Genomic DNA, 18,316 nt, shown 5'->3' with positions numbered 1-18,316 from the left:
GCTTTCTAGTTCTCATTTTCCTCATTTCAATTCAACAAATATTTCTAAGTCCTTTGTGTGTGTAGAGGGGTCTCCCAAAGGTGGGGGGGCAGTGATACTAAATCAGATAAACTACTTCCCTGCAAGTCTGACCCAGGGGATGAGAATTGAGAATGTGTCAGAAGATGAGGCACACATGAGAAATGGGTCCAACTAAGTGGGCTGTGAGGTTTCAGGAGAAAGGCGATCTCTCCCCTCACACCACCTGCTTCCCCATTTCCCAAGGTGACTAATGCTCTCTTGATGCCCAGGTTTTAGCAGAAGGAAATATTCTGAGAAAACTGAAATGTTCAGCTTAAACTGTCACTGTAAAATGCCGTTGACTAAAATGTGGCCACCCTCTCAGGAATATTGCCATTTTTAAAAAAAAGGATCAAGGGAAAGGGTTTCTAGAAAGGAATGGATTAGGCAAGAATTTCAGGTATCTTGAACTGGTTGATCCTAGAGATATTTCAGGATGAGAAGGCTCCCCAAACTATTTGCAGATCACATTTCTATAGCTCATGGGGCACATGTGATGGAAGAAAGAAAAGACTGGTTCTGGTGCTGTAGTGATCTTTGGGCAGCCAGTGGAAGGGTTTGAGAACACTAGCACCAATGGGGCTAAGAGAAATGGGACATTGGCGGGTTAGAGGGGCATAGGAAGATAGAACACCAAAGACAAACTTAGAAATCTTGCCAGACCCTGTGTCTCTCCCCCTAAAAAAAATACCATCCAAGTAAGCAGAGAGTGTCAGTACCTACCTACTCTATTATTTCCCCCTGCAGAGGCTAGAATGGCTGCAGAGGGGCTTGGGGGAAGATGTGTTTGGGGAGGGGTGGCACAAAGTGGCTCCTCTAATCACTGGACAAAGTCTCTCCATTTGTAGAGGAACTATTTCCTCAATTTCACCCCTTGGCCCTGTTATTTCATTGGAGGGGATCTCTGTTCCTTGCTCCTTCCTTCCTGACCTGCTCCAGGAAATAAGCTCTTTGGTTACATAGGAGGAAAAAACCCCAAACCTTACAGGGCTTTGCCTGGATGGCTCCAGTGTGAGCAACGTGCAGCACAGAAATTGCTTGGAGGCATCTGGGCAAAAAGTGGGTTGTCACCTAACACTTGCAAGTTGTAGAGAGCACTGGCCCCAAGATAACTATCTGTGTGATAGTGTCACTAGTCTGCATTTGCTTCCAGCTGATCCAGAACTCAGATCATAGATAGTGGAAGTAATACCAAATGGCGCCTCGGAACCCTGCTGGCAAAGCAAGTCTCAAATACCAATCACGCTTGTACTTGGCACCATCCTCCACAATCCCTGTCAGTCTTTCTGCCAAACTGTCTCCAGAATTCTTCAGAAATATATTAACTCTACTTTGTTCTTCATTAAAGGTTTCTAATAACGCCTTGGTAATTTTCATGCCATGAGAGTATGTATTATTTATAGTGAATTTCTCTGAGGCATATAAAGTATGAAATAAGACTGTCATTAGTTTTTGTCATTTTCCTGGAGGATGAGAAACTTCTGATTCTAGTTGAGCTGATATGGGAAATGAGAAAGAAGAAAATGGATTTGAGCAGGTTCATATGAGCATGCTATGGCTGTTCTGTTAAGCATTCAAAGCTCTTCTCTGTCCCCTTATGCCCTTCCAGCCTTCCAAAGGATTCCCCATGCCTATACACTTTACAGTCATGTCATTGATCTACGCCCGTTCCTCATGTACCATGCCCCTCTCACCTGCTGTCTCTCTTGCCTGGAATACCCTCTCTCCTCCCCTCTACCTCTCCACATCTTGATTTTCATCAAGATTCAGAACAAAGCAATGCCTTCTGCAGGAAGCTTTCTGGGTTTTCCCCCTGCCCCTAGTGCCCTCCCCTATAACAGTGAATCTCTTGGTCTCTCCCTTAAAAACAATTGAGGAACCCTCCAAAGAGCTTGTATTTAGACCTAGCTATGGGTTAGACCTAGCTATGCCTAGCATGTTAGAAATGTAAAGCATCTTGGTATTATGGAAATTGCATGTACTTTGTAAGTAGATACCTATACATATGTATATACATGGAAACATACCTATATGCTTGGCAATGTCACCTGCTCTGTGTATGACTTTGCATGAATAAATTAAGTACATCAGTTGATGCATCTGTAAAATAAGGTCTCAGGTTGGATGATCACCAGTGTCCAATAGTACATAGAACCCAGATTTCTTCCTGTTGGTTGAGCTTACTTAATACACTATTGTACATGGAAGGAAGGGCAAAAGAACTGAGAATTAATCCGAGAGGTAATTTTTGTGTTAGTTTTCTGGATAGCCAGGGAAAACTGATTTTACTATCCTCATAAATGATTTAAGTCTTTGTTCTAATTTTTAGACCAAATGGTTGATATATGCAAACAAGGATAAGTCCTGGATTAAGATAAAACCTGGGCTCTAATAATACATCTTTGTAGAATAATAGGGAAGGTACCTGACTCCTCTAAGCCACTGTATTCCAATGCTTTCCCCACTCAGAACTCCTCCCCTCCCCACATTTATTCTATATACATTTTGTTTGGACCTGGTTTATATGCTTTCTTGCCCATCAGAATGTAAGCCTCATGAGGTCAAGGAACGCATTTTTACCTTTCTTTGCATCTCCAGTACAGGGCCAGAAACACAATGCTTAATAAACACTTGCTGACTTGACTTTCCTCATCTATGAAATGGAAATAAAATACAGCACCTCAAATGGGAAAATATATGTAAAGTGCTTTATAAACCTTCAGATATTACATAATATGATACAAAGGAGTTATTTAGGTTATTAACAGCATTACTATCATATATACTACTAACATATCAGTATATTACATAGACTACGATTTAGTATTAGAATATTATATATGCTACTAATATATATTACTAATTTATACTGTTAAAGACTATTATTCACAGACATACAATTAATCATGCTCTAAGGGCTAGTCACACCACCTCGGCTTAAGTAGGTGAGCAATCCCTCTTTTTTCTGAAGAGAAGTATTTCTGAATTTTTCTGAGAGAAGTATCACCAGATACAGTCTATTAAAAGTATGCTCAGTTCCTGTTGTCATAATACTGCATACTCTAGGTATGCTTCTCCTTGCTGATCTGGATTCAAGTTACTGATTTATTTCATTTTCATTCCTAAAAAAAAAAAGTATCCTCATTGAATTTCCTAGAATTATAGATGAATAGTTAAAAAAACAAGATCTTGAAGTTAAAGGATCTTAGTTAAAATGCTGCCTTTCCCAATCCCTGGGTGACCTTGGGCAAGTCACTTCCCTCCCTGAGTGTCCAGTTCTTCATCTATAAAAAGGAAGGGTCTGAGGAGATGTTGCCAGTGGTCCTTTTCAACACTAGATCTGTAATTTATGCAAGAATGTTAGATCAACCCCTTCATTTTACACATTAGAAGGAGATGCTCAGAGAAGTTTTCTCTCTGACCTAAGGTGACCCAGGTGATCCTCAAGACTTCCCTGTACCACAGGGCTTCTCTATGGAAGGGTTCCACTGCCTAGCCTGGGGCTAACCATTGGTTCATTTTTCTCCCCCACGTCTGTCCTGTCAGTACAGAACTCCCTGGGGATCTGAGTGATGCATTGGACCCGGCCATGAGTCTCTAGGAATCCACTGAGTGCTACATGACTTACGGCATACAGGCCTGGCTCGGAGAAAAATGTCCATTTAGGGATAAGTATAGAGCTAGCAAGCAGAGCTCTGATTTTATGACTTTTTTTTATGATACCTGTCCAGAGCCTGCCAGCTGTTAACTCAGGACATGAAGTCCCCAGTATTTTCTAGAGAGGAACTTTCTCTTATGGAAAGGGAAGTTGGGCCACTCCAGTCATTCATTTGCTTGTTTATCTTTGTGGGCAATAAGCGATTAGAGAGAAGGCATTATGATTATGCTGGCTTACTAACAGTAGGCAAATTAAGCTTCTGGATTTCTCAACATGCAGAAATTGCTGCCAAGAGCAAAGGGAGATTACTGAGGACAAAGTGGTCTTGGAGACTGCTGAAACAGCAGTCACCTTTGGCCGCCACTGGATTGTGAAGCGCACATCTGATCCAACGCACCCTGGAAGGTGGGAAGATCGGTCGGTGCACACCTGTAATTCTGGCTACTTCGGGAGATGAGGCTGGAATACGGCTTGAATGACGGAGTTCTGAGCTGCAGGGAGGCTAAAGTTAAGTGGATGTCTACACTAAGATCAGAACCAATGTGCTGAAACCCTAGACGTCCGGGGGAGGGTGTGTGGAGAGAGCAGGGGGAGATGATACCAAGCTGCCTGAGGAGCAATGCCCGATTCTGGGGCAGAAACAGAGAAGGTCAAAGCCTCCGTGCAGAATAACAAGGGGGTCAGGCTCATCCCTGGCCGTTGCACTTCCAGTCTGGGCAAGTCTCAAACAAAGAGACAAGCTTAAGGGCAGGTGGCAGCTCTGGTGGGAGACACCCCAACTGAACCTGCGCCTTCCAGGTGCTCAGTCCAACATGTTGTCTGATGCTTAATTAGCACCTCAGTGCTCAGTTCTCAAAGATGAGGAAATATTCAAAGATTCTGGCTTTTCCTCAGCAAAGGAGAACCCCCAACAAGGGGCAGAGTTGTAAATTGTGGTCCTTCTGTTTCTTTAGCTCATATACAGATAAGAATATTTAAAACTGGATGAGATCTTGAAGATCACCAAGCCCTATTCCCATTTTACTGGATCAGGAAACTGAGGCAAAATCACAGACAGTAGGTTGGAATCTAGCACAAAGGTTTTTTCCATTGTTTCTTAGACAATAAATCCTAGGTACCTGCCTGAGAGATATGGACAGAAAGTGACTTCCTGAAGTTAGGAAGGATCAGAGGCAGCATCTGGAACTGGGGGTAAGATCTGAGCCCAGCTCTTTTGGATGGCCCACCAAGCACCTCATCTACTAGTCCACAGTGCCTTTATTTCCTCTGCTATAAAATGTGGATAACTCTCCATGTTTCAAATGGGGCACAATATAAGAAAAAATGAAGTACTATATATGGTAATAAGCTAATGAATAGGAAAGCTATTGCAAAAGAAGCGCTATATAAATTTTAGAAAATGTCATGATTATGTTCCAGTTATGTTATGGCTTATCCGTAATAATTCATCCATGCAGGGATGCAAAAGTCAAACCATATAAATAGATCTTTACTCATCTGGGCATATGCTAGGCCCACATGATAAATCTTGTATCTCTTTGAAACAATGCTTTTGACTTAATAACCTCCCTCCTCCCGGGGGTGCACAGCTATTCCCTGCTGGGTGACATGGGAATTTGGCACTGCTTCAGGACTCTGAATTAGAATCGGGTATATCTGACAATCACCATGTCACCCAACTCTTTTGGAATGGGAAAATCAGGCCACACAGATGAGAAATTGTCTTCTCTGAACCTTAAAACCTGAGTAATGTTAAATTTCCAGTTGATTGGACTTAATTCCTGTCCAGTTCCTAAGAAACTATTCATGCCACAAGATAGCAAATGCTCTCAGGCTCAAAATAAGACCAATCATTTTTCCAATTGTGAGAGTGGGGAAAAAAAAAAAAAAACAAGCTATGGAACAATTTTTTAGTGCCTTGAAAATCACCTCTAATGGTTCAGGGTCATGAAAACCTAAGTCAGTAGATTTATTTTTAATCACTACATCAACAATATAAAGTAACTTTGGGCCAATGTGCTTTGGCAAGGTGTGAAATTGTTGGGCTTGTGGGCAGTTTGACCAGTAGGTCACTTGTTTTAGTTCTTAATGTGTCTGAGAACAGGATGAAAAAATACAGCAACCTCCAAACCCCAACTGGTCTTTCTCCTTCCATCTGCTATTAGGAACATTTTTGAAAAGTACTTGTAAACTCAAAACATCAGAGCCCTAAGGGATGTCTTTGGGCCTTATTATCTGAGCTTTCTTTTATTTGGCTATTCATTTTGAATAACATTCGCTTTTAGTTCCTTAAGACTGCTGGTTTCCATTATCTGAGTCATCATCTGTAGAAGGGAACACCTTGGTCTTCACTGGGGCCCCAGTTTGCCATTCTTGCTCATTGCTTTTAATCCTTAAAACCAATATAAAGCCATATTAACAAAACAATGGCACCCTACTGCCCTTAGTTTCAGATAGTTCTCTTGGGCAAGAGCTGTCCAAGTCTTCCCCCTGGCATCCATCTTTTTCCCCTTCTGAAAAAAACAGGCTTGGGGTGAATGGTTTCCACTTGGATTGAAGCGGTTTTCGGGTACTGCCTAATACTTGTCTTGAGAAAGAATCATCCAAAGACAAGGTTGAAATTAACCAAGTTACAGCTCCATGGTCCTTCCACTAAGAAGTCAGCTGAGTGTGTTACCCAGAGGATTGTTTCAAACTTAATTACATGACAACAAATCTTTGAATATATACTGAGAGAAAATTCCAAGGCAGCAGCCCCCAAATTAAACCTCTACAGGTGCCTCTTTTTTTGTTTAGGACATAGGATTCTTCCTTTTGAAGCCCCATGAACTACTTCATCTAGACATGACACAATAGTATCTCAAGGATCATTCTTTTTAGAAATGTTCAGGTGGTGCACTGGATAAGCATGGATTCTACAGTCAGGAGAATCTGATTTCAAATCTGGCCTCAGACACTTCACCATTTACTAGCTGTGTGTGACCCTGGGCAAGTCCCTAAAAAACATTAGAAATAAGATATACAGGCACTGGGGTATAGAAATCCATCTTTCCCTACTAAAAAGTTAGGGGGGGATGGGGATGGATAAGAGAGAACAGATTGGGGAAAGGGGCATTCAGTAGCCTCACTATCTTGGGGTGGAGGGTAGGGGAAAGATGGGGAGAAAATATGTAGCTCAAAATCTTGTGGAAATGAATGTTGAAAACTAAAAATAAAGTTTGCACATCAAAAAAAAATATAAATGTTCAAAGACCTCCTAAAAAAATAAAACTATTGGGGCAGCTAGGTGACGCAGTGAATAGAGCACCAGCCCTGGAGTCAGGAGGACCTGAGTTCAAATCTGACCTCAGAAACTTAACACTTAACCAGACATGTGACCTTGGACAAGTCACAACCCCAATTGCCCTACTTTCCCCCTCAAAAAAAAAAACAAAACTATGGCTGGGCCAAAGGACATAGATGTCCGTTCCAAAGGAATTTTGAATCAAATGACTTCAATCTGTGGGTCTGATAGTATCATCTAATAGAGACAAATTTCAGCATTTGCCATGAAATAGCAAATGAAATCATGAAATAGCTAAGATGAAACAAACACAAGCTACTACTAACAAGTAGAATTTATGCTGAGCTTTGAGGTTCATGAAGCATTTTACCTGTTATCTTGTCTGATCTTCAAGAACCTTGGGAGAGAGATGGCATTTTTGAGCCCACTTTATAAATGAAGTAAACTGAGGGTGAGCAAGGGTAAATACCTTGCTGAGCATCACTCAGCTAACTGCCTCCAGCAGAATATGAATTCAGGTCTTCCTGACTCCAAGTCCATGACAGCTTTGATCATGATGCCCTAGATGGGAGAATTCTATTTCACAGAATCTGAGATTTGGAAGGGACCTCAACAACCATGTAGAGGAACCCATATGCAAGTCAGTCCCCAGGATAACATGCCCAGTAAGTACTCAGCCAACTTCTTACACATTTGGTCTGGGAGACCCTGAGCAAGTCAGGCAACCAATCACTGCGCCCCTTGCCCCAAGAATTTCTTGAGGACTATCACTTGTCAGTCTATTGGTAAAGAGATTTTTCTCAATGAACATTCACTGGATGAATAAATTCACAGGTCCAAGATAACTAAACATTTCAAGAAATTTATATAAGACCATACGGTCATTGACTTAGAGCCTCATTTGACAGATGAGGAGACTGAGACCCAGAGAGGTTACGGCTTGACCAAGATCACAGACAGTAAGCACTGGCTTAGGGTTAGGTTGTTAAAATTCAAATCTTCTGACTCCACGTCCAGAATTCTTTACATGAATGGGTCGTAAATCATGGAATTGGGGCTGGAAGAAACCTCAGAAGTCATATGGCCCAACCCACTCATTTTACAGCCAAGGAAACTGAGGCCCAAGGTTGCAGCAGTAGTTAAGAATCAGGGGTGAAATGTTAAGACTCATCAGGCTCTCCTGACTACAGAACCCATGATCTTTTGTCCCTTGGACCATATGGCTGTTACCTTTAGCAATATTTTCTTTTCTCTTCATGGTACTTTTCTCTCTCTTCTCCTACTTTACAGGACCCAAGAGGCAAGCATTCCTGTCTCACCATATTCTTCTGCACTAAGAGCCAGTGTCATTTGCAAGCCATTTTCACTTATGAGTTTGGTGGCCTGGCTCTCACTGTCTACTTTTTCACTCTTCCAAGATTTCTTTATGAGTTTTAATTCTCTTGGGTCTCTTAAGGGGTTCTAAAGCATTCCTGGCAGTTTTCTTCCTCTTCTAATGGCATCTTCTTTTCAGGATTTCCCTTGAGTTCTCCTAATTTACACAGCAGGTAATAATATTTAGCAGCCTTCAAAAATAGTTCTCTTTTCTCTGTGGTGGAAAATTAAATTTTTCTGGACTGAAGAGGAGCTTTGATATATCCTTATCTACTCAATTTTCCCAGGAAAGCCAGTATCATTTAATGTGAAGGTTTTCTAATATTTTCACAACTGGCACACTGATGATACATTAGGGACATGAGGAGGAAATAGATGGGATTTTAGCAGGCATATTTGGAAAAGAGAGAGACTCTATTTAGACATTTTCTCTCTCAAGGCCCCATTCTAGAGAATTTTGCATTTCAGCGTGCCTTCTAGGCTATGAAGAAAGGAATAAGATGAGATAAAGATAGGACGGTCCAAAGGATTTAGGATGAAGATATCTTAATGAGCTGGCACCTTCAACAGTGATTTTTAAAAATGGACTATTCCAAGGGGAGTCTTTTAGTGGTTTATGTCTTTTGGGTCCAAGCAAACTTCTCCCACCAAGTTAAATGAACCCTGCTGATTCCAGGGCTTACCCAGAAACCTGTGTTGTGCCTAATCGAATCTCTCAAAACATCTCTTCACAACACCGACTGTCAAAAATGAAAGGAGTCGAGGCAGTTAGGTGGTGCAGTGAATAGAGCACTGGCCCTGGAGTCAGGAGGACCTGAGTTCAAATTCAGCCTTAGACACCTGACACACTTGCTAGCTATGTGACCTTGGGCAAGTCACTTAGTCCCAATTGCCTTGCCTTCCCCCCCCAAACAACAACAACAAAAGAAAAGGAGTCTATTGGACCCTGTGAAGGAGGGTCGGTGAAGCCCTAGAGCCTAGAACCTGCCGCCACTCATACTTAGCTCTAACAGTGTAGAACTGTCTAAGTTGCCTTATCTTTCCATCAACCATTGCCTTTAGTAATGCAAATTTGTTGTGTTATTGTTGTTGCATTTTAGCTGTGCTTCACTGTCAGAATGAGAGGAGCCCTTGAAATGGAGAAATGTAGGGTCTTCAAGAAGCTGTGTCTGCCAGCAGCATGGTTTTGGGGAGCAGAGTCTAGGAGCCTGGAATGGCAGGTTGCTTAGGTGAGAAATACCTAGCACCACGCTCCAAAAGTGGCAGCCATTACTGCAAATGTTAACTTAATTCTCAATTATCCATGGACCAGCCATTTGGTCATTCTTGAGAGATCATATGATCAAAGACTTAGAACTGGATGGATCCTCAGAGTCCAATGAGGTCCAGAGACATTAAATAGCTTGCCCAATGTCTTTTGAATCTAAGCCTGATATAATTTCCTTTGTACTATGAGGTCCTAAGGGCAGTTATATGGCACAGTGGATAAAGTGCTATCTTCTGAATTAAAATCTGGCCTCAGACACTAGTTGTGTGACCCTGGGTAAGTCACTTAACCCTGGTTGCTTCAGTTTCCTCATCTGAAATGGCAAACCACTCCAATATCTCTGCCAAGGGAACCTTAAATGGGGTCATGTAGAGTTGGGCATGACTGAAATGAGTGAATACAAGGCCTCCTACCTTACTCCCACATATACTTTCTCTCTCTGGCATCATCCATCTCTCTGTCTCCTTTCTATTTGCTTTCACTGTCTCTTTATCCTAATTTAACAAAATAACATCAACAGCAACACACCACCACATCCAGTGGTCTTTCCTCGGTTCTCATTCTTCTTGACTTCTCCGCACTATCAAACACTCTCTCCTAGAAACATCCCCCTTCCTTGTCTTCTGGGAACCATTATATGTGCCTTCTACTCTCCTGACAGTTAATGTCTTTTTTCCTTCTCTGGTTCCCCCTAATTCTGGTGAGATTCCTACAAGCCCTCCTTTCATTTCTCTTTGCTTAGGAGAGAGCCATCATTTTCAGTGCTTCAAATATTACTTCTGTGTTGACGACATTTTATTTTATGCATTTCAACACCAAGGGTGAACCAAAAATGAGTAAGGACAGGTGGCCTCTCGACAAAACCCTGACAAGTGATCCTTCAGCTTCTGCTTCCAGTGAAGGGGCCAGCCTCTGGGGAGGGAGCCCAATCGAGGGGGCCAACTCTCCTGGGTAAGAAGCTTCTTTCTCCCAAGCTGCTTCCCCACCTAATTCCTTTAAACCCATTGTCTTTGGCCACCCTGCCTTCAGCTCAGGTGGTCCACAAACCTTGATTTTATGTAGGATGCACACTTTTCCTTCTCATCCACATCCAGTAACTCATTAAGTCTTTTGAAATTTCTTTGATATCTGCTCCTTCACCTCTGTTCCCATGACCACCCTCTTCCTCAGGCCCTTATCACTCACACCCAGGTTATTAGTGTAAAATCTCCTCTCTGGCTTCCTGGACTCCTGGTCTCTCCCTTAACCCTCCTTCCTCCCTCCCTCCTTCCCTCCACATCTTTTCCAGATGAACATGTCAAGAACTTTCAACACACCATTGATCTCTTAAAAAACCTTCAATGACTGTTATCTAAATCCTCCTCTTCTGAACTAGGGACACTATCCATGACCTGGCCGCCTCCACTCAGCACTACTCCCCAGTACATATCTCTGCCTTGTTCAGGCAGTTTCCTTTTACTGAATGTCTCCATCCAAGTTTCCAAATTCTACTTACTTTTTCTCAAAGATTCAGTTCAGATTATACCTTCTCCACAAAGCTTTCCTGACTCTTTGGTCTTAATTTTACTTCATCAATCAGTATATATTTACTAAACACCTACTATGTGCTGGTATCATACCAGAAACTTGGCAAACAATTACAAAAAAAAGCAAACTGGTCCTTTCCCTCAAGGAAACATTCTATCAAGGATGTTATAAATAAGGTTATGAAAGTAGTAAACATCTAAGGTATGATTTGAATTCAGATTCTCATGCCTCCAAGATCAGTGCTAAAGTTACTATGTCAGGAATATTGTGATTTTCTTAGGTTAGGTCTATCTCCCCAACTAAACTCTAAGCTGTTTGAGTTTAGGGACCACCTACTCTTATATTCCTCTTTCCCTTACTGTGATTGAGAGGGCTGAATCCAAAGCAGATCTTAAAATACTATTGGTCAATTCATAAAGCACACATCCCATCTCAAACCACATTACATATATACTCATGTACATGTATATCCATACATGTCAGCCCTTTATCTTCCTTCATCTAGCAAAGTTAGCACCCCTACTCCACCTTTGTGCTTTGATTGAGCATGGCAACGAGGGCATGCAAAGTATATTAACATAGGCTCCTGCTGAATCTACTGGCGTCCCCATAGTCTGGCCAGGAAACAGCTTTTTAGAACAGTACTTCCATGTTCTTTTTTTCCAAAGGAGCTAAAGGGACAGTATTGCCCACTCTGATTGAACATCTAAGAAATACACAAACTTACTGCTCCCTCCCTTTCCCCCTACCCAAACACATTCAATTGACCGTGCATAGCCAAAAATTGGTGCATCCAGACCAGAAGTATTGACCATGGTATATGACAATGAGTCACCCTAAGCTCTTTACTAAGGTCCCTGTCTGTTTCATGGACTGAAGTGAAATTGGATCTCTTGTATAAACATATAATGCTTAAAGACCAACAGTCAATGTTTAAAACGAGGGAAAAACAATAAGCAGATTTCTCATGATGATCATTTGGCCAGCTATGGCTTTCCATCTTTATTAGTTGTAGTCATGGTTTGAGGCTGACTTCTTGGTACAAAATCTAAAACTTGTGACATTCAAACAAAATATTCTTGAGAACCTCAGAGAGCTTTCATCAATATGTCTTGATCCTATCATCAAAGAAGAACTTCTTAATTACACAAGTAAGCCAAAAGCCTTAAAAACAGTTACTTAAAAACAGTTACCTAAGCAGAAGCCCAATTGATTAATTTCTTAAGGGTGGTTCCTCACTAGGACATTAGCCAACATTTGGGCTTTGGACATGTCACATGCACAGAAACAAAATGGAGCTCAATTTCAAATGTGAATGTGAACATGGAGAAAATCCTTTTCTTCCCCAAATTGGAATTTAAGTGTACTTAGAGTTAATTTTTAAGTAGAGTTTTTTTTATTTTGCTTTTTGCTTCAAAAAGAGTAGGCTTTTCTTGAGACTAAACCAAAGTATTTAATCAATTTCTATATATTTGACTTTCCTTGAACATGGACCTTAGAGATAGATCAATAAACCAGGAGGATTGGAAATGAGGCTGAGGCAAAAGTAAACATAATAGCATTTAGATAATACAATGGGGGGAAGAAGGAGGCAGAAGGGAAGAAATAAATAGGGAAACAATTATTCATTTTATTTCAAATTACATCCTCTTACCTGTTTTTATGCAATCTGCTGACTTGCAAATTCCATCTGAAAAAAGGAGCACAGAAATAAAAGTGCACAATATGTATTTACTAGCAGCTTTTGCCTGTTTTTGTTCTGTTTAAGATTGTCATTTTAATGGATGGTTCATTAACAATAAACAATAGAAAGTCAAGTATGAGGTATCTCTGAGTCAGAGGGAAACAATACAATACAAAAGGCACACCATATACAGTACATTTAGATGATAAAGACAAATGTATGTGTTTACAGTGAGATTTGTATTAGAGGTAAAGTATCATACCTGCTAAACTCCCAGATTTATTAAATTGAAATAATCAGCTGTTCAGGCCTGCTAATCACTTATCCCACTAAGGAGCTAATCCTTCCTATGAAAATTCCTCAGCCCCAAATTAGGCCTCCTCAATTCCAAGGAAGTCCCATCAAATGTCAAAGAACCAAGACCTATGAGCTCCTAACTCACTTCTGCCAGGAAATCATATTCCCTTGATTCAGACAAAATTTTTCACACTTGGATCAGCTACTAACACATTTTGTATTCTTGAGGGGAAACTGGTTTCCCCTTTCTTTCCCTCAGTTCCTTCACCCATAAAATACAAGGTATGGGAGACCCCTTCCAACTTCCAATATTCTATCAGTGCATGACTCTTGTGGCAAACAAAGCCCATGAACTAAGTAGGCTCAGTAATGAAAACCCCAGCTTAAACTTCGGAACACCTTATTTTAGGGCCCTGAGTGATTTCTGCATATAGGGCATGACATTTTGTATTTCATGTTGCATGCTAAGCACACTCTGAAACTTTGAATCTTTCTTCCTGTGAGACTGTTAGAACTGAAAAAAGAACTTAGATGTTATTTAGTGTAACCTCTTCATTATACAGATAAAGAAAATTTGACCCCAAGAAGGGACGTGAACTATGCAAAGTCACATATAGGTAGGTACAGAAATAAATACAGATGCAGATATAGAGCCATCTAAAGAGATGGCCATCTGCATGTAGATAGATGTGTGTGTGTGTAGGTATCTGCATGACCCCAAACTCTCAGTGTATACCAACCACACTTTCCATTAGGACTAGCTAGCTATTACAGGACATGGCAACACGTTCATCCTCTCCTTTAGACCCACGAGGTCTCTCTCGACTCACCATCGTGGGTGGCATAAAGAACTATCATCGTGATGGCTATGACAGTGAGTAGAAGCACAAGGACGGAAAGACTCAGCTCCAGGGCAGTCCATCGCTGTTTTGCCTTCGGCTTGGGGCTGCTGATTTCAGTTATATCCATCTGGCTTTCTGATCTGCCCATAACCTAAGATCTGAAAAGACAGAAAATGGTACACACCTCAGTAGTTATTAGATGCCTGACCTTTATACACATTGAACAATGAAAGGGGTTTGTTCAAAGGGCTACTAAAAATCTTTGCCCTGAAATGAATATGCCAGAATCCCAGAAATTGGGATCTTTCTGTCATAAGGTTTCATGGGACCTTGATGTGCCATGGAGAGGCCAAAGAGATTCCAAAAGGCTTACATATAGACAGATACTCACTCAGGGTTCTGCTTCTCAGAAGTTCAGAAGCAAATAATTTCTGTACAGTCATTACAAATCACTTTTAACCCCTCCTCTTGATCTCTGAACTGATGTCAAAGTTTACTTTTCTATCTCGTGGCTCTATTCAAAATCCCAGAAATCCATGACTAATAAATACTTTGGTTAAGTAAGATAATGACTGAAATGACTAGTTTCCAAAACAAAGTCTCCTCCATGAATGGAATAACACACCCCCAGGCACAAGCACAAACACCTTCAGGGAAGTTTCTGATTTCTTAACTTTTAAAAATAGCTTCCTTCTAGCTCAGCAATTCTGACAATGCGGATCATCAGCTCTGAACCTCTGCCCTGCCTGGAGAATACATGTGAAAGTTGTCACTTATTTACTCAGGGAATCAAAAGTCAATAGCTTCAATTTTGACAGGCTATATGCTTGTATATGTGCATATATATGGGGATATTTGTGTGCATATATGTGTGTGTTGCATTGAATAAAAATAATCATTTTTATTGTTGTTTCAGTTGTGTCTGACTCTCTGACTTCATTTAGGTTTTTGTCTGTTTTTGGCAAAGATACTGGAAAGATTTTGCCATTTCCTTCCCAGCTCATTTCACAGATGAGGAACTGAGGTAAACAGGGTGAAGTGACTTGCCCAGGGTAACATAGATAGTAAATGTCTGAGGCTCATTTAAACTCATGAAAAGGTGTCTTCCTGATTCCAAGCTCAGTGTTCTAAGCACCATGGTCACCTAGATGCTTTACAAATCTTTGCACATGTGTCTACCATCTACCATAGGTTCTCAAGGTGGGCAATACCATCCCCTGGCAAGCTCTGAACAATGCGGGGAGGAGGATGAGAATAGCCTTAAGTGCAGTTGGAGGCATTGAATAAAAATAAGGGGATGGTTGAAGCAGAAGTAAAGAAGAGAAGAATAATGTTTAAAGCCATTTATCCATGTTTTGTATGCTGTGTAACAGAGTTAAAAGATATATTGATTATATTATTTTCCAAATAAACACACAGAATGCAAGTTACAACTGATCAGTGTTCAAGTCCACCTACAGGTCTTAACAAGCAAGTGTTGGCAGGTGAGCATGTCGAGTATTGTTGGGAAGACCAGCACATATCAGCAGGAATACATGCATGTAATGACTTGTTTACAATAGGATACTATATGGTTATATGATGCAATATTTCATCATCAAAATTACAATGCAGGAAAAAACCTGCAAATTTACATTTAAATTATTAGATTAAAGATGTGTCATTTAAAAATATTTTATATATTTTCTGAAATGAAGCAAATTAAAAAAAATATTAAAGGGTTAAAGAAAGTAGATTTCCAGAGGGACACTGAGTGTTTTTTTTTAAATGGTGTGGTAGATCAAATAATTTTGGGAACCTCTGGTAAAGACAATTCCATATGAATGTGTGTATGAATAATATTGAGTCTGATTTCTATTAAATGTGATTTTCATTGAAAGGCAGTGTAGTATAGTGGCTAGAGGAATCAGGAAAACTTGAGTTCAAGTCCTACCTATGACATATACTGTCCCCAGACAATTGCTTAAGACTCAGAAGTTACAAAAGTAACTTACCAGCAGTGGAAGATAGAATTTCTTCCCCTGAGAATTCCTTGCAGCAAATCCCTTTCCCTAATATTAACATGTGAGAGGTAATGTGGCATCCTCAGAGTCAGGAAGGTCTGGGTTCAAATCCCATTTCTAACTCTTAAGAGTTTTGTGACCTGGTCCAAACTACTTAAACTCTGAGTGTGCCAGGCAATTCTTGTCAAAATCTGGTTTGAGAAAAGGTACCAATGAAGGGATCTCTTCACTAGGATTTTCTCATACTGGTAGCTGTCAAACTTAAATACATTGAACTTTGCTGAAGATTCAACCCCTCCCCCAAAGAACTTTTGTCTGTGTGAACTATATCTATCAATATTACTATATTAGAAATGAAAACACCTCAGTGTAATTTTGAAAATCATTTCTACCTCCCAGGATCTGTGAAAGGGACTCTGATATCCCCAATGTCCCCAACCACACTTTGAAAGCCATTATGTGAGATGATTTCCAAAGGAAAGAATCACTGCCCCATATCAATGAAATCAAAGGGCTGGTCCAAAGAACCAAAATCAAACCATATGTGTACACACAAATATATACCTCTATTGTCATGTTATTGAAGGAAAATAAAGCAGAAGGAACCCAGTCATTTAGTCAATAAGCATTTATTAAATGCCAACTACAAACCAGGTTCTATATTAAGATCTGGGCATTTGGAAGAAAGGGAAAGCAGAATCCCTCTAAGGCTTCTTCTCTTCTACCAGGCATTAAGATATTCAGTGCAGAGACTGCCCCCCCCCCCCAATCAGGGAAGCATAATTGGACATTCCCAGAATGAAAGGAGCCCTTTTATTCTACAATTATTTTAATACTTTTAGAAATGCAATAGTGAACATTACTATATAGGGTTACACATCATATAAAAATTTATATTGTTAGAAGACCAAAAAAAAAATGCATCTTAGATGTCCTAACATGCTCTTACCTACTTATCTGAAGAGTTCACACACACACACACACACACACACACACACACGCACACATACACAATTTCCTATTCCTGGAGTAGCTTGGTGCTTATCTAAACCCTGCTGATTTGATCTTAACTTAGTAGGCTGGGAAACCCACAAAAGCAGCCTCAAAAAACACTTAGTGAAAGGTCCTTTACATTTTAATTGCAGTCACAATAGAACCCAAGAATAATATAAATAGATTCAAGCTTCATTTTCAAGTTTCTTTTTTTTTTAATTTCATTTAGTACCCTGGCCGTTGTCTAACTACAGAAGCTCAGACCAAAAGAGACATTTCCATTTACAGTGGGTAAGGCGTCACTGGGAACTAATTAGCCAGATGAGCCATTTGGTTCTGGGTATAGAGGCATAAATCTGATTTTGATCTTAGACAAAGTCATCTCCCAAAACTCATTCCCAGCTTAAAAGGGCTCATTAAGCCCTAAGGAGGTTTTAGAGGATTCAACATTTCCCCAAAATGTTTACTGTTCCCCCCCCCCCTTCCTCAGGTATTTCTGACACAATAATTGAACAAAAGATAAGAAAGTTAGTGTTATAAAGGGCCATAGTGGTAACTTACTCCCAGTCTGCTCATTTTAGAGATGAGGGCCAAAGAGGTGCAAATAAGCTACCCAAAGTCACAGAATTATGGCAGAGCCGGGATAGAAACTGCAGTCCTCACGAAAGTCTAGAACTTCTACCCAGAGAAATCAAGAAAGTTTGTCCAGATTCTTCCCTGTTTTTTCTTCACTGAAATAACTGCCCAGCTAAATTTCTTAAAGCTGAATTTACTTAGTCCTCACCAAGATAGTCAAAGATTTAAACAAAATAAGTATCTGTTTGCTTAGACAATAGTTGCAAAAGATCTAGCAAGTTAATACCAACTCCTCTTTAAGTAGCAGCCTGCCTGGCATCTCCCTCCCTTTAACTGTTTCCCTCTCAATTTCTGCCGGGTGGAGGTTGGGCCATCCCTGGGGAGATAGACATAACACTGACCTAGAGGGGCAGCAGCTGTCTTCTCTCCCAAAGGTGCTCCTTAGGACCAATCTCCTTTAAGAAAAGGAAATTTCAAGTGGTCATAACATCTTTTATATTTTTTTGCAAATTGTCTTTCTCTTTGCAGGCCTCACTACTTTTCTTATGGGATTGTTCTAGGCAATTGTTTTAAGGATCGTAAGTTGCTAAAGGAAGATGTTAGGAATTCTAGCACCCAACTAACTACCCAAATCGCCATGTAGCTAAATTCGCTTAAGTAATTTGGAGACAAGGGAGTGCGTGTGTGTGTAAAGGAGACGAAGGAGTGTGTGTGTGTGTGTGTGTGTGTGTGTGTGTGTGTGTGTGTGTGTG

The 18,316-nt window shown here is 40.5% G+C and overlaps 1 protein-coding gene across 3 annotated transcripts in view; it reads right to left on the bottom strand.

Annotated features, from left to right (window-relative positions):
* The window catches only part of MME (membrane metalloendopeptidase), a 131,249-nt gene that overhangs the window by 109,729 nt on the left and 3,204 nt on the right, over positions 1 to 18,316 (bottom strand). For 2 of the 3 annotated variants that reach the window (XM_069083434.1, XM_069083433.1), the window contains exons 2-3: positions 13,981 to 14,150; positions 12,824 to 12,859 (exon numbers count right to left, since the gene is read on the bottom strand). In XM_069083434.1, coding sequence (XP_068939535.1) covers positions 12,824 to 12,859; positions 13,981 to 14,140 — 196 coding nt within the window. In that variant the 5' untranslated portion in view covers positions 14,141 to 14,150. Of the gene's footprint in view, positions 1 to 12,823; positions 12,860 to 13,980; positions 14,151 to 14,383; positions 14,423 to 18,316 lie in introns of those variants that run through there. The other variant, XM_069083435.1, reaches the window with a different exon arrangement.

Source organism: Petaurus breviceps, unplaced genomic scaffold (genome assembly GCF_028583685.1).
Source record: "Petaurus breviceps papuanus isolate PSGF00001 unplaced genomic scaffold, PetGlider_PUasm1.0 173, whole genome shotgun sequence".
Taxonomy (NCBI): domain Eukaryota; kingdom Metazoa; phylum Chordata; class Mammalia; order Diprotodontia; family Petauridae; genus Petaurus; species Petaurus breviceps.
The sequence above is the reverse complement of the archived record's forward strand: the minus strand, read 5'-3'. Positions and strand labels throughout refer to the sequence as shown.